General features: G+C 31.9%; 1 protein-coding gene across 2 annotated transcripts in view; it reads right to left on the bottom strand.

Moving 5' to 3' along the window:
• Positions 1-14,917, bottom strand: part of LOC134686685 (inner nuclear membrane protein Man1-like) — a 28,715-nt gene extending 13,798 nt beyond the window's left edge. For both annotated transcript variants that reach the window (XR_010101643.1, XM_063546355.1), the window contains exons 1-8: positions 13,965-14,917; positions 12,660-12,685; positions 10,482-10,566; positions 9,770-9,846; positions 7,145-7,206; positions 6,562-6,728; positions 5,606-5,707; positions 235-337 (exon numbers count right to left, since the gene is read on the bottom strand). Coding sequence is in view for 1 of the 2 variants with exons in the window: in XM_063546355.1 (XP_063402425.1) it covers positions 235-337; positions 5,606-5,707; positions 6,562-6,728; positions 7,145-7,206; positions 9,770-9,846; positions 10,482-10,566; positions 12,660-12,685; positions 13,965-14,877 (1,535 nt within the window). In the remaining variant the exon portion in view is untranslated. The remainder of the gene's footprint in view (positions 1-234; positions 338-5,605; positions 5,708-6,561; positions 6,729-7,144; positions 7,207-9,769; positions 9,847-10,481; positions 10,567-12,659; positions 12,686-13,964) is intronic.
• Positions 14,918-15,599: the final 682 nt, after the last annotated feature.

Here is a 15,599-nt window from a genome sequence, read left to right as displayed (position 1 = left end):
CAAAAACAGTACACTAGCACAAAACAGTTAAAATTATACATACACCTTTTGGTTTTCATATTTTATTATTTTCAAATTTTTTTCATATCTGCAAAGGTATGTATACACAGCTTCAACATCTTGTAATTTTGTTTGATATGAAGGTAATAAGTTCAAACTTTTCTTAAATTAACTTATTGAGCTTTCTGATATAGTTAAGTCATTAGTTTTTCTTCAATCATCAAAGTTGTTTACCTTTTTGCTATAGGTAGTAGTTGATCTCGTACATGTTGAATGGCCATAAATGACGGCACATTACTTTCTCCTTCACTTGCTTCAAAGTTATCTTTAATGACATCTGAAAAATAGTCAATATTAAATCAAATTTGATCATATATGAAATATCATACACGTTAATGATTAATTCATGCCTATATGTACATGTTATCTGGGTGTGGATATAAAGATATAGAAAAATATCAGCCCACGAGCCAGAATATGAAGCTAAATGTAGAGTGAGCGTAGCTTCATATTCTGTCGAGTGAGCTGATATTTTTCAATATCTATACAATCCACATTTGGATAACATTTTTATCATCTTTCAAAGCAATGTTTTTATTAAAATTTAATTTTTTAATAATTTTGCGGGAATTGTTATTACCGGATTGTCTCTGTTGTTACTAGGCAACGCACATCATCGACATATTAAACCGCAGAACACCTTGCGGCCAAAATACGCAGGGTAAAATATTCCCATTAACTACATGAAGAAAAATGTTTTTTGTTCATGATAATTCATATATTGGTATATAATATTTGAAGATGATACCAAAAAAAAGAAAAGAAACAAGGCTTAATGAAAGATTTAAAAACAAAAGTATTTAATATCACCACAAGAAGAAGAAATCTACTCACTGACTCCCGAACAACTTTAAAGCATACACATCAGAAAGAAAAATCAAGAAATATCGCATCAAAATGTTGTTTGTATTAAGTCTGAGAGGACTTAAATATTTGATAGTCGTAATTCTTTAAGGAGAAGTTAATTTGAGAAAGACGGATATTGTGTAAATTGACCTTTTTGTATGTAATATCTCAACATCTCTCACCTTGCAACCGTCATTGTTTGTACCTGAGAAGACGTGGAAGGTAGGTGTTTTTTTCATACCGACTTCCTCACCAAATTGCATTGGGATCGTATTTGGTTCAAGTTATTGAGTAGTACTATTTCCTATAACTGCTTTGCCTAATGTCATCATTGAGAAAAACATTTTCCGGGGGTATTTTCTTCACTGAGGAACAAAAACAACCAAGATCTCCTGAAATTTTGGAATGTTTTTCACTATTGCTTCGCTGCATACTGTTGGTCTATGTACATTAATATACATGACTTGTTTTTTTATCATTCTTTTGGTAACTTGTAGAATAATTGATAAGATGTATCATGTTTATGATTCTTGGAGAAATGTATATGCTTTCAGTGTTTCAACTAGGTACCTCAGTGGTCAGAGCATCTCTTTATGAGAAGGTTTTAGGTTCAAATCCTAACTTAGTTATACTGAAACAGTAAATACTATGAATGGAATCTTAACATGTTTACATGTATTAATCATTTAATATTTTGCCTACTTGAGTCTATCTCATGTGAATGATCAATGTACATATAGCCAAGGATTTTTCCTTGATATAGCCAATATAATTATGATTTACACCAGTTTTCACATTGTAACTTGCAACTGATATTTTATATCAATAGATGTAGAAAACAATTTACCGGTATCTGTTGTTCAAAAGCTTTTTTTTTGGTTGGTGCTTTTGTGTAAAGCTTGTTACACAGTATGTATTTTGGTCATTGTAAATTTGCTTTCATCGTAAGTTGATTAATATCTTTATTATTGGTGCTTTTATATTGCATCTTCTTATTTTTTTGTTATTTGCAGACTGGATTCAGTTTACATTAAATAAATTAAAGCTAGTTATAAAAGGTTGATATATAATCAAGATGATTTTATTTTGTTAATTTGCTCTCTTTGTAAATCCATTAAATCATTAATTGCTTAAAGCAAAATTATTTTTACACATTTTCAGTATAAGACTATTTTTAATTTGTTCACACTTAGTATATATGATACTGATACAGTGGAGTTATTATTTGTAGAGCATCTGGAGAAATTCATATTATTTTAGCAATTGATTTGATACATAAAATACATTTGTTGGTCAGATATTTATTGCGTTTAAGCATATTGAGTAATAAAAATATTGGATAATCCCGCTCCCCAACTAATAAATGAATTGAATCATTATCATATTTTAGGAATCACTATCACTGTCAATTATGCAGAGACGCTTTCTTTTGTTCTGTTTGTTGACATCTGAGGGTTGCTGATCTGATGACGATGATGGCCCATTGTTAAATGTAAAATTGAAATTTCCACCATGGAATGTTGCATTGGTGAAAAGACCACTCATTGCCGGATGTAATTGTGAAAAATTAAAATTTCCTTTGTAAATTGACTGTTTACTGTTTTTGCTTACAGTTCATTGAGTCTGTGTTGAAGTTATCGTCTCTTAGAGTGCATTTGTTTCTAACCCTAAATTTTGTCATCAATGACTATCGTTTAGTAAACGTTGAGCTGCTAGAAACAAATACATCGTTTAATAAACTTTATCGACCCAATGTTGTCAGACAGAAATAGATTAAACTCACGCACTGTAAACTAACAGGTAAAAGTGCGGGAAATAAATAACCAGGACTTTGCGAAAACAACATGTACGTACACAGGCTCGTATTAATTTAAACGACAGATGCAGAAACAAATTTATCGTTTACACGTCTCACCGATAAATGACTATGCGACTATTTTGCGCGTACATCGTTTACATGAACGATGTGAACGTTGACCAAAAAATGTAAGAAACAAATGGATTAAACGACTATGCGCGTAATCGTTTACTTCGTTTAGATTAGAAACAAATGCGCTCTAATACTGGTGAGGTATTTTCTTTATTTTCTGATGCTCTTGTTAAAGATAACATTAGAGATGTTGTTTTTGTTGTTATTCCAAGCTTGTTTTGGAGTATGATAGCAAACTGTTAACATTTTTGTGTCCTGTTCTTTGTACAATTTCTGTGTCTTGCACTCCATTGTCTTTTTGTTTTTGGATTGAACCCTTCCTTGCACCAGTTAGTCTTTTATCATTATTGGGGAGTGCTTCCGTGACCATATCTTTTATTATTTAAGAAATTAATTTAGTTCCTAGTCTGAGATTTTGTACCAAAGAATTTTTGATTCATAGTTATTATCCTGAAAAGTTGAAGCCTGAACATAAAAAAGGGAATCCTCTTTTTTCATGGTTTCCGGTCTTTTTTGTCGAAATAGTTTATATTGAAACACAGGACATCTAGTGCAGTCAGTTTTGTTTTCTACTGCGATTGGTCCTGATTTTCTTACATTTGTTATATTTTCACCCTGTCTGCCTTTCTCGACAATACTGGAGGTATTCGTCTCCATTTGTGTCAACTTTTAGTGATATATCACCCAACATAAATTACAATGTTTAGTTACTCCTCTTAAACCAAAATGGTAATTGTTATGAATATATACTGCGTTTATAAGAGAGCAAGGGCTATTGGACCCCATAACGTTTTTCATGTAAAATTTGTTGAGATATCTGTGAAAGGGTTTTTTTCCAAGACCAAGTGATTTTAAGTTTTTAAATTTTGCGCTCAGAGTCTGATGACTTTTGCGGAACTCATCATCAGTTATAATATTACATCCATACTCATTATCCTTTAAATGTCGGCTAATGCTCTGCTGTATTGACTTAAGAGATGATGGTTCATATTCAAAAGTACCATTTGTTTGTTTTTCCTTTGTGGCGTTAAGAAAGAAAAAACTAAGATATCTGTCCAACTCTTGTGGTGGTATTTGTTCAATGTTTCTTTTTTCATCATGTTTTGACTTTAAGAACAATTGGAAAATTTTCAAATCAGACTTTGTTTTCTTTGAAGTATTTTTATTAAGTTGCTCTTGAAGAAAGGAGTTTATATCAGCATCTGTTACATCTCTGAAACGGTCACTCTCTGAAGCTTTTTCTAAGGATGTTGTGCCAGTTTGATCACTGTCAGTTTTAGTGTTCTTGTCTTCTTTTGCATTTTCCTTTTGTTTTTCATTTGTGGCACTTTGATTTAGAATTAAACGGCCACTCTCTGATGCTTTTGCTGAGGATGTTATGCCAAAAGATGCAGTTTGAAGACTGTCAGTTTTAGTGTACTTGTCTACTTTTGCATTTTCCTTTTGTTTTTCATTTGTGGCACTTTGTTTTTCGAAATTTGTCAACATTTAAAGGGAGATATTTATATCTAGTGCTTGAACTTGGTTTTGAAAAGTCCCAGTAACTGCATGAGGCTGTCCATTTCACTTAATAATGTATTCGTGTCTGAATTGTCTCCCGATTCCCATGATTCACTATCACTCTCTGTATCAGTGGCCATTTTGTGTGTTTGTTTTGTTTTGTTTTGTTTCACAAGACGAAATAAGTGCTTTAGACTTGTCAGGAAAAGGGTGTTTGAGCTCTGATAGAACTTTGCATAATTTAATGTAAAATGTTTTATCTTTGCTGTGATTAAACACAAGTGCATTTAAACAATTTAAATTGAATTTGTTATTGGTTTTACTGTGAATAATTGGTTTATACTGTAAATATAGTTTTAATTGTTAAATTTTCCACCCCCGTTTTGTTGACATTTGTTTCAGTAGACTGATCTCAATGTAGGTCATACCAGGAGTTCATGTAAGTTCACAGATTTCAATTTAAATAAAAAGAAGTCCCGGCCGACGTTAATTACAATCTGGTGGGACACGTTTATACTATTGCTTATTCAATAATAAAAGGTAAAATTTGGCAACATAAAAATTGCACAATGCATAAATTTGTATGCAAGGGTAATTTATTTGAACAAATCATCTTTGCAAGTGACATGCTATCATAACAATGATGGAATAAATGTTGGGAGAATTTGTTGATATTTCCACCTCAAGTTGATAACGTCTCCTCAGAGCTTGAGCTATCGTGATACGAGTTTCATGGATACGTTGAGGAAACAGATATAGCCGTATGGAAGGATGATAAGAAACTAAAATATATGTCAATTATATAGGACACCATGATTGACCAACAATATCACATTTCCATGTTCAGTCAACCATGAATCTGGGGTAAAATTTAAGTATGACCACAACCCCTTCACTTGGTATGCTACAGAATTATAAATAGATTCATAAAATAAAATAAAAATCATGTAGCATAATGTAAAAGCACAAATTTTACACACCATTAGTTTACAAATCCCTTATGGTAAATCAGTATGAGTTTTATGAAAATAATTTCAAAGTAAAATATACATTCACTTATACAAAACAAGAAAAATAATAAAAATCATATTGAAGTTGACTGGAAATATTGACTACTAGAACCCTAATGATCAGAAAGCATAATTGAAAGCCCTAAAAGTAAATTAATAATCAGGTTGCTATTAAGTAGTCCTAAGAAAAGTAAAAAAAAATCATTTTGTTTTAACAGGAAGTGATAACTGACAGATTTTATAATCAAGATAATTTTACCAATGATTTGTTCCACCATATTGTAGACTCTCTTTTGTTCTTCTTCTTTGGACTTGTTATAAAACCTGAGAATTAACAACCCTATCACTCCTGCTATAATACCTGAAAAATAAAACCAGACAATTATCATCCCTATTTCACTTGCTATGATACCTACAAAGCAGTATATGTACCGATTATCAGATTGTTTGCATATCTAAATTGTAAAATGTAAACTGTACCAACATTCTTGGTTTATCTTTCTAATGTTAGTTTCTAAGAAAAAGATTATTAGTAGAAAAATAATGACAACTACTAAATAAGGACGTTAGTTTTCTCGTTTGAATTGTTTACATTGTCATTTCGGGGGCCTTTTATAGCTGACTATGGGGTAAGGGCTTTTCTCATTGTGGAAGGCCGTACATTGACCTATAGTTGCTAACTTCTGTGTCATTTTGGTCTCTTTTGAATATCTGTCTCATTGGCAATTATACCACATCTTCTTTTTTTATACATATGATGTAATATTTCCATCACTCATGAGATGACAATATCTTGACATTGCAGTAGGTCAACTATCACATAAGCAAATGGTTCATTGCACCAGGATTTAAAGTCAGAAGACAGTTCCACTTCTTATAAAATTGTCTCTTAAACATCAGCATGTGGAATTGCCTTAAACTCCATGTTACATTTTATCTTCCTCTTTATTATAAGTAGACAAACTTCCCTGTTGATAAATTAAGAAATCATTAAAATATGAAGGTTCTAATTCTCTCAGTTAAAGTTGACTGTAAATGAATTGTTTATTCTTCTTATGTCTGTTTTGGTCATAGTACTCCTTTTTTCTATATATTTATTTATCCGATGTATTTAAATGTTAAGTTTTGAGAGTTCCAGATGAAGTTGAATTAAGAAAAGAGCTTCAAATACATTGAACTTAAGTGTTTTCATTGACGGTATATTGTTTCCCTTACATGATAACAACAAGACAAATCCAACAAATATTCTGTATGCTGAGTCCCTCAGTCTTTCTAACAATGATTTGTCTCTGTCTGCTTCTAGATATGCTGCCTTTTCTACAGCATCTTCGTCTTCGGAATCTGGAGTATATACTATAGGCTGACCATCTTCCTTAAGTAATCTGAAAATATGAAGGGTTCCATTAATTGTAAAAAGAAAAATAATAAAATTTATTACAGATTATCTTTCAATATATTTCAATATGTTTAAATTTATGGGAGCCATATTTTGTGTGTGAATTTTGAATGGGATTACAGCTCTATATCTCATGACCAATCATTCTCATGCAGGATAATTAAATTGAATATAGTCTCATATCCTTTAATAGCCTGGTTGCTCTTATCTGGGTTAGGTGTATATAAATCCAACTCAAAACTTGCTTCTTTTTTGTTTTAAATAAATAGGTCTAGTAATTAGTTGATAGTCAAAAGTGTCTTACATGCCAGACCCAATGTCTGACAGGATTTTTTTTATCTGCATCTCTGCTGCATTATAGATCTATTGCTGTTCAATCATATTCAAACCAAATCAACTAACCTGATGGACCACACTGGATTGGCTAAGATTAAATGTAACGCTTTCATAAATTCAACACCATCCTGAAAAACATGCACAAATTAATTACTTTATACAAAACATTTAACATATAAACAAGATTGAAATTCCATGGTACACTCTTAAGTGCAGAAAATAAAATATCACAATGGCAAATTAGAATAACATTTTTGAACACCCAGAATTGTAATACATGCTTAGGCATGTTCTTATGTTGCACTGTTACACGACTGTCCCATTGCTGCCCTAGCATAATTGCTTACACCCACTTTTTTTCATTGGCAATAAGTTCACATCTCCTTGTCATTATATGAATTTTTCTAAAACAGTTTTTCCTGGTTTTACATGGAACATTGAAATGTAAATGTTCAGTTTTTAAATTATATGATTTACATGCACATATTTTTCTTGTATGAATTATTGCCACAACATTTTATGATGCAATGTGTTTATGTGTGTACAGTTGGATTGTCTGAATGCATCAGCAGCCTATTGTATATAGTAGAAAGAAGACAAACAACTGTTTCACCCTAAAATATATCTCCAAAACATTTTACAACAATTAGGTAACCAGCTAAATGATCAGATAAAGAATAAAATGATTTGCTGAGCACAGCCTGATACAACAGTAGAGGTCGAACCATGAACAGTCGGGACAAGTTTGGACACAGTATTCAAGCTTGATACTGTCTTAATTTGGATTGTCATTAAATTTTTGACATAATAAAGGTTTCTGACACAAAATATTAAAATGAGGTAATAGATCTTAAAATTTTGAAATTGGACATTTAATTTACCTAGAATGGTCTGATATCCATAATCTAACAACATGGTAAAATTCAGCAAATTATAATAAAAAGAAAAGAAATTTTTTAATTGCACAGTATTTGGGCAATAACAAGAAATCTTCAATTTTACTGTATTGAATTTGGTATGTATCTCTTCCCATATCAGTATTGTTTTCTTTTATATATTAATAAGGAATAATCAATGTAAACATTCAAAATTTTAAGAAAAAGAAAAAAATTATGAAAGAACCCCACACCACCCAACCCATTTTTTTTAACCCTCCTTTTAGTTATTATTCCCAAACTCATGTCAATTATTCCCTTTGTGGTATGGTACCTTGCAGTAAAATTAAAGAGAGATCCATACACTTTTATACAAGGTATTGTCTGTAAACTAGAAAAATCTTTGATTTTGGCCCCTAATTCCAAAACGTTTGAGGCAATCACCCCAAAATTTCAAACCACAGCCTTCACTATGTGGTATGGTACCTTGCAGTACAATTAAAGAGAGATCCATACACTTTTATACAAGGTATTGTCTGTAAACTAGAAAAATCTTTGATTTTGGTCCCTAATTCCAAAACGTTTGAGGCAATCACCCCAAAATTTCAAACCACAGCCTTCACTATGTGGTATGGTAGCTTTCATTACAATTTCAGAGAGATCCATACACTTGAACCCGAGTTATTGTCTGGCAACTAGAAAAATGCTTGGTTTTTTTCCCCTTTGTGGCGCTTAATTCCTGAACATTTAGGCCAATTATCCTCAAACTCAATCCCAGTCTTCCCTTTGTGATATGGAACCTTGTGGTACAATTTCAGAAAGATTTATACACTTACACACAAGATATTGTCTAGGAACTACAAAAATGCCTATTTCGGCCTCTTTTTGGCCCCTAATTCCTAAACTGTTGGGACTATTACCCAAAAATCAATCCAAACCTTCCTTTGATGTTTCAAACTTTGTGTTTAAATTTCATAAGATTTTTTATTTACTTATACTAAAGTTATTGTCTGGAAACTAACTGTTTTAGACAACAACAATGCAATACCAATATACGACCACAAAATTTTATTGCAGTCATATAACAATATCACATGAAAGCTTCATGGCAATTGACACAAGTATAAATGCTCATGTGAGAAACATTTTTCTAGATCAAAGGACCAACTTTCATGGTTTTTGTCTATTAGGGTACAATGAATTTATTCTTTTCAGAGGAAGTTTTGATTATAGACTTAATAAGACCCCAAAAAATGTGTTTAGGATTTACTAAAAGCAATCAACAATGACATAATTAAAACAAAAAATGTGATACAACAAATGGAAGTTTTCAACTACCTTGACTGCATATACAGCCCTTGCATGGTAGGGAGATGTGATCAGTAGGTAGGGATATTTTTATAGTTTCTGCTTATGTTGTACTGTTACACCACTGTCCCACGTTAGGGGAGAACTCAACGCTCACAAACATATTTAACCTGTCACATTCTTTATGTGCCTATCCAGAGATCTGCCTCCAGTATGTTACATTTAGTCTAACCAAACATATGCCAGTTGAAATATGTCAATGTATTTATATGTGACAATAATAAACATGATTTTGATACCCAAACAATAAAATTCCATAAATTATTGTTAATCTCAATTACTAAATTGAATTACCACAAATTACCTCTGGCTCTGGTATTTTTCTATTAATTTTTCAAAAATATATTCACGAGCTTTGAATATGATAAGTTATATTTAGCAACATAGTCTGAACACACCACCACCTTGTAAAAAACACAAAGTATAATACTGAATTTCTTAAACAAACCTTCTTAACAACCCTATCTTTTTCCAACTTCATTTTCACAACTTGTTTTGTTACTCTTTTCGCATCTGCTTTTGGATCTGTAAGAACAATGGAAACAAAATGTTAATCAGGCATTGGAAATGGAGAAGAATATAATTTTTTATTAGATTCATTTCCTGATAGTGTCATTTTACTACTTTTGTCAAAATGGGTCAAGGAGCTGATTTCTGAGAATGTTATAAAATGCAAAATAATAGACAAATTGATCTAGTGATGAGAATTCGAAAGGCTCACATTATCATTTGAGCAAGATGAGTCAAACAATAATACCAAGTCTGTAATGTCTGTGTAAAGTTAGGTTTCAAATAATATTGTAGATATTATGGAATGAAAAATTTTAGAGATCTAGACCCTTATAAAACCAACTATAAAATAGAATGTGTTAAAAAAAGTTATTATGTTGGTTGCAATAAATCACATTGATTTCCCAGTTAGATAAAAAAAAGATAATTTCACATGTGAAATAAACGTCGTTATTTCACTCTCTATACTATGATTACATTTTAAAGGGCGACATAAGATACATTAAGTGATTTCAATATTTCGGAAACTCTCCGCTATGTGTTTCTTAAACAATTCTTGTTTATTATAATTTAGGTTTGTTAATCCACACATACTCTTTGTATACATAAATACAAATGTATACAAAAGATACATGATCAAGTTTCCATACCTAGAGGTTGCTGATGAATGTAAGCACTAATTTTTCTAACAATCTCCAAGATATCATCTGTATCATGTGTTTTATCTTCACCAAACTGAAAAATGTAAATTTCAAGGATGACTTTTTTAATACATGTAATAATAACTATCTCATCTATGTTATTGTTATGCCAAGCACAAATTGAAATGTTGGGTTATGTTATGTATTTATTTTAAAATGTTAATCATATTTCTTTTGTCTTTAAAGGTGTAAAGGACAATGTCATGTTACAGACACAACTATATATGATACACAGCTGCACCATGAGCCCCTGACATGCCTGTCACAATTTCAAACAATAAAGTTCAATAATTCATATTTGAAATTTATGAAAACTAGAGGCTCCAAAGAGCCTGTGTCGCTCACCTTGGTCTATGTGAATATTAAACAAAGGACACAGATGGATTTATGACAAAATTGTGTTTTGGTGATCGGGATGTGTTTGTAGATCTTACTTTTCTTGCTGCTTACAATTATCTGTATCTATAATGAACTTTGCCCAATAGATTCAGTGAAAAATGTTAGTGAAAATTTACAAATTTTATGAAAATTGTGTAAAATTGACTAAAAAGGGCAATAACTCCCTAGGGGGTCAATTGACCATTTTGGTCATGTTAACTTATTTTTAGGTCTTACTTTGCTGTACATTATTACTGTTTACAGTTTATCTCTATCTATAGTATAGTAATATTCAAGATAATAACCAAAAACAGCAAAGTTTCCTTAAAATTACCAATTCAGGGGCAGCAACCTAACAACCAGTTGTCTGATTCATCTGAAAATTTCAGGGCAGATAGATCTTCACCTAATAAACACTTTTACCCCACATCAGATTTGCTCTAAATGCTTTGGTTTTTGAGTTATAAGCCAAAAACTTTGGGCCAGGTGAGCTAATAAAAAGGGAGCTCACTTCAATAGATAGATAAATTCACAAAAAAATCTTGCAAGTTAGTGAAAGCATTCTTGAGTTATTGTCTGAAAACTGGAAAATCCCCCTTTTCTAATGAATAAAATCCCATAACTCGGAAATGAAATTTCTAAAATTTATAAAGAATCAAAAGGGTTGTCTTGTCAATAAATATAGACAAAAACCATAAATCTGCACAAACAGCCCAAAACAAAATTCAAATTTGGTTTGTATTAAACTGTTCATAACAGACAGACAGGGTGCAAATCTAATGTCCCATTCTGTAGGGGACTTAAAATCTACATTTGTCCTCAATTGACACTAGGTTCAACATTTTCCAATCTTGATGCATCTTTGGACTAGCCAGTTTTTAACATAATGAGTCCAAACAAATTTTCAAGTCCAGGACTTTTAAACCCACCTTAGTGAAAACCCTGCATGATTATAACCTTGCCTGAAAGGTACATGCCAAAAAAATCTCCTAAAGGTTTAAAAGTTGATTATATTTGACTGTTAATTCTTATAGCTCGAGATTTGCAAAAATGAAAAAAAAACACCAGGGAACTTAAATTCATCAATCCTAGCTTAAGTAAAAACTGCCTTAAATCAAAAAATTCAAGTCTCAAACATAGACACAGGCACTTGTCTCAGAAAAAAATTCCTATATATACCTTATTATAACACAAGGTACTTAACTTGCATTTTAGAAAAATGTCAGGTGGTAAGGAAGTTTCGTTATATGCCGCTTTATAGGCTGTCAACCCCACTAAAACTTGTTCTATCGTAAATCTAAATTGATTTATCTTTACAATGATGTAAAACATGCCTACATTTGTTGTCGGAATCATCCGTAGCAATCCTACCAAAGTTTGTCAATCGTAATAATTTTGCAAACCGCTGAAGAATTGGCAATACACGTCCACAGTAAATGATTTATTATAAAAATTGTTTTAAAAAAACCTGTTAGTTTTCGTATGAATAGAACTTATCATACAGTTAGTAAAATTGTATAATATACCGTGAAAAAAATCTAACAAGTGTTGTTTGTGGTATGTCTAATAAAATAAGTTACAAATTTTCCCATGACGTCAATGTCTTGCAGACTCTCTCTTGACTTTACGTATGAAATGAAACAAGATCAGATAACTCCGAGAATCATTTAGACTTTCCCATAGAATTGACCAATCGGAAACCGAGATATAAAAGGAGACATGACACGTTTTTTGTTTAATTCCACTCACCTTTGTAGACCATGGCACAATAAGACCTGAAAAATAAATTCATTTATTAATACCAAAATATAACACATATATTTCTCTGCACTTTTTTTACATATCCAAAATTCATGAACATACTTTTTGAATCCTGTGTTGAACAAGACTGACAAGCTGGGTCTCATTCCATAGACCTCCCACCAATCAACAATCAAGGATCTTTTTTCAATTTTGAAAATTAAGGGTCAATTTCTCAAACTATCGTTCATACCAACAGACATAATATACATGATTTTCAGTCTTAACTGTATGAGTATTACAATAAGGGTGACTTCTATTCATCCAAAAAGTAGAAAATCCACATACATGTATTCTTTAAACAAAATTTGTTTTAATGACTGACATTTGTTCAATATTTGGCATGAAACTATTGTGTACTTTATAGGTTTGCTTTTATAAATTGTGACTTGGATGAGGAGTTGTCTCATTGGCACTCTTGCCACATCTTCCTTTATCTTTTTATGGTTAAGCATACATGTATTTTCTTGTAAATTTGTTTTTAGGGAGGACACATGCATTCTAAGAGAAAATAAGCAACACCAATTTGTGAAAAAAAATCTACCCAGTTGTTGGAACTTTAAATTGCTATGCTTAAAAATATTAAATACATTGTAATAAAACATTGTCGCTATTTATTTAGTATATAATGTATCTTCTCAGATGTCAACAAAAATAACACTTGATTTAATAGCATGATTTGCGATCATCAGTCTAATATTTAAGGGGCATTACATCAGTAACTTGGAGGGCGCTAAGGATTCTTAAGTATACAAAAACTTAACTGAGTGAAAATTATACTTTATACCCAACAAAGCATTGCATTCAGGATTTTTTAAAAACATGTACATTTAATACTAAATGATATGCAATTTTGACAAAATGGCAGCAAACTTTCTGGCTTCAGTACATGTAATTGTTTAACATGTTTAATTTATAAATTCAACTTAATTCAAGAATTAAATTTGTGCTTTTTACATTCTAAATCAGTCATGACTGTTATTGACCATTACCTCCATTACAAGATGTGAGTAAATTATCAACAATTAAGAAAGTTAACATGTCTTGGGATTGAACAATTAGTAAAGATATAAAAATAGTATTTTCAATTATACATATTACCTGGGTTTACTTATTTTCACCCTTTTACCAAATACAATATTAAGTTTAAAGGTATGTTTTTAAATCAGGTTGTTCAGATTAAACCAAATGAATACACACAACCCACCCGCTACATTAAAAAGATTAAAACTTAAAATGTATCTAAGTTATAACCTGATTCTGATTCTGTGTGAAACAAATAATCTCTTCGTAAATAAACATATGTGAGTGAGATACTGAGGAAGAATATGGCAACAAGAAGCACTAGAATTGATGAAACATAGCTTGATGATGTTTCTGTTACTTTCTCTGTAGTCTGAAATGCATCCTCTAATGGCTCTTCAGGTTCTTCTTTTGGCAATTTATTTACATGATTCATGTTAGCTTTATTTTTCTTTTGTCTTTGAACCAAGACAGAGTTTGGGGTATTTCCAGATTTACGATTTGGTGTACCGCGATGAGGTGTGCTACGAGTTTGGTGGAGTGTTGGTTCCTCATCCTGATTGTCATAAATAAATGTTGTGTTCACCGATTTATTTACTACTTCATATGTACTTTCGTCTGGATCAGAGTCTGTGAATTCTTGTTCATAACTATATTCTAAAGTGCTTCTATTTAAAGAACTGTTCTTCGAATTGCTGTCACTAGAAATGGACAGTTCTGACAAGTCCGGGTACATTTTTGATTTGTTTTCAGAAGAATTAACATCTTTTGAGAGAAAAGATCTTCTCGTGTTCCTTTTGAGTTTAGGGTCGTCTTTTGACGACGAGGGGGATATTTCAATAGTGTTAGTGTTGCTGTAGAAAGGAGATGATGGTGCCTTTTTCGCACGACCAAATATTTTTCCAAATGTTGAATCGGCTTCATTATCCTCTTCGGCGCTCTCCTCAGAGCTAAATTCAGCCGGCTGTTTTTTACGAGATGGTGACGACTTTTTGGGCTGCGTGGCAGCCCTTTCTTTTGCACGATAATGGTTAAGCTTTTTTAGAAGCAATGGTCTCTTTTTCCTGTCTATGGGAACCTTCACTTGTTCTCCAAACTTCCTTAATTCGTCAGCTATTTCGGCATCGGTCAGCTTGTCCGCCATTCTTGCGGTACAACCGGAAGTATCATTTCAGCATGCGTATGCGTAGCTATCACAAAACAACAAAAAAAAAACATATCACGTTGTTTCAAGGTTCTTTATAAGAAACCAATCCCTCAAAATATTGTTGTTAATAATCAAGAATTCGTATAGCCGCACTAATATCAGCCTCTTTTTTTTTTTAAATAAAAAGGATAGATCAACCCCACCGGCGCCTTCGGAATGGACCCCCCTTTTTCTAAATATTTTATGGGTCAAAGTTTATAAACTACTGTTATTTTGATATCGATTTTAAATAGATTAGATCAGTATAAAGTAGAGAGTGAAGATATGTTACATAGTAATTGACTTAAAAAATATATAAAACTTTAAAAAGGGGGGTCCCAAATGGAAGTTTTTAACGACCTTGACTGGCTTACAGGTCCCAAACACCTAGTTCACAGTCTTTTATACTGCAGGGACTGTTGGTTAGCAGATTTAATCAAGCAAGTTAATCAATGTTTTTTAAATTAAAGTATAAGTATTTCTGATTTTTGTATCACTTTATTAACATTCACTCACCATATTTCTTTGTTTTCTAGCAATGTGCAGTTTACTTTCCATATCGGATCCGCCGGTATAGGGCCTAGGAGCGAGCTATGTATGTGTGGGGGGGGGGGGCAATAAATATAGGCCTAAGCAAATATCACCCGATTCGTATCAATTGCGGCGACAAATTCTTTGAG

This window comes from Mytilus trossulus, chromosome 1 (assembly GCF_036588685.1).
Source record: "Mytilus trossulus isolate FHL-02 chromosome 1, PNRI_Mtr1.1.1.hap1, whole genome shotgun sequence".
In the NCBI taxonomy this organism is placed as follows: domain Eukaryota; kingdom Metazoa; phylum Mollusca; class Bivalvia; order Mytilida; family Mytilidae; genus Mytilus; species Mytilus trossulus.
This window is presented reverse-complemented; position numbering and strand designations above follow the sequence as displayed.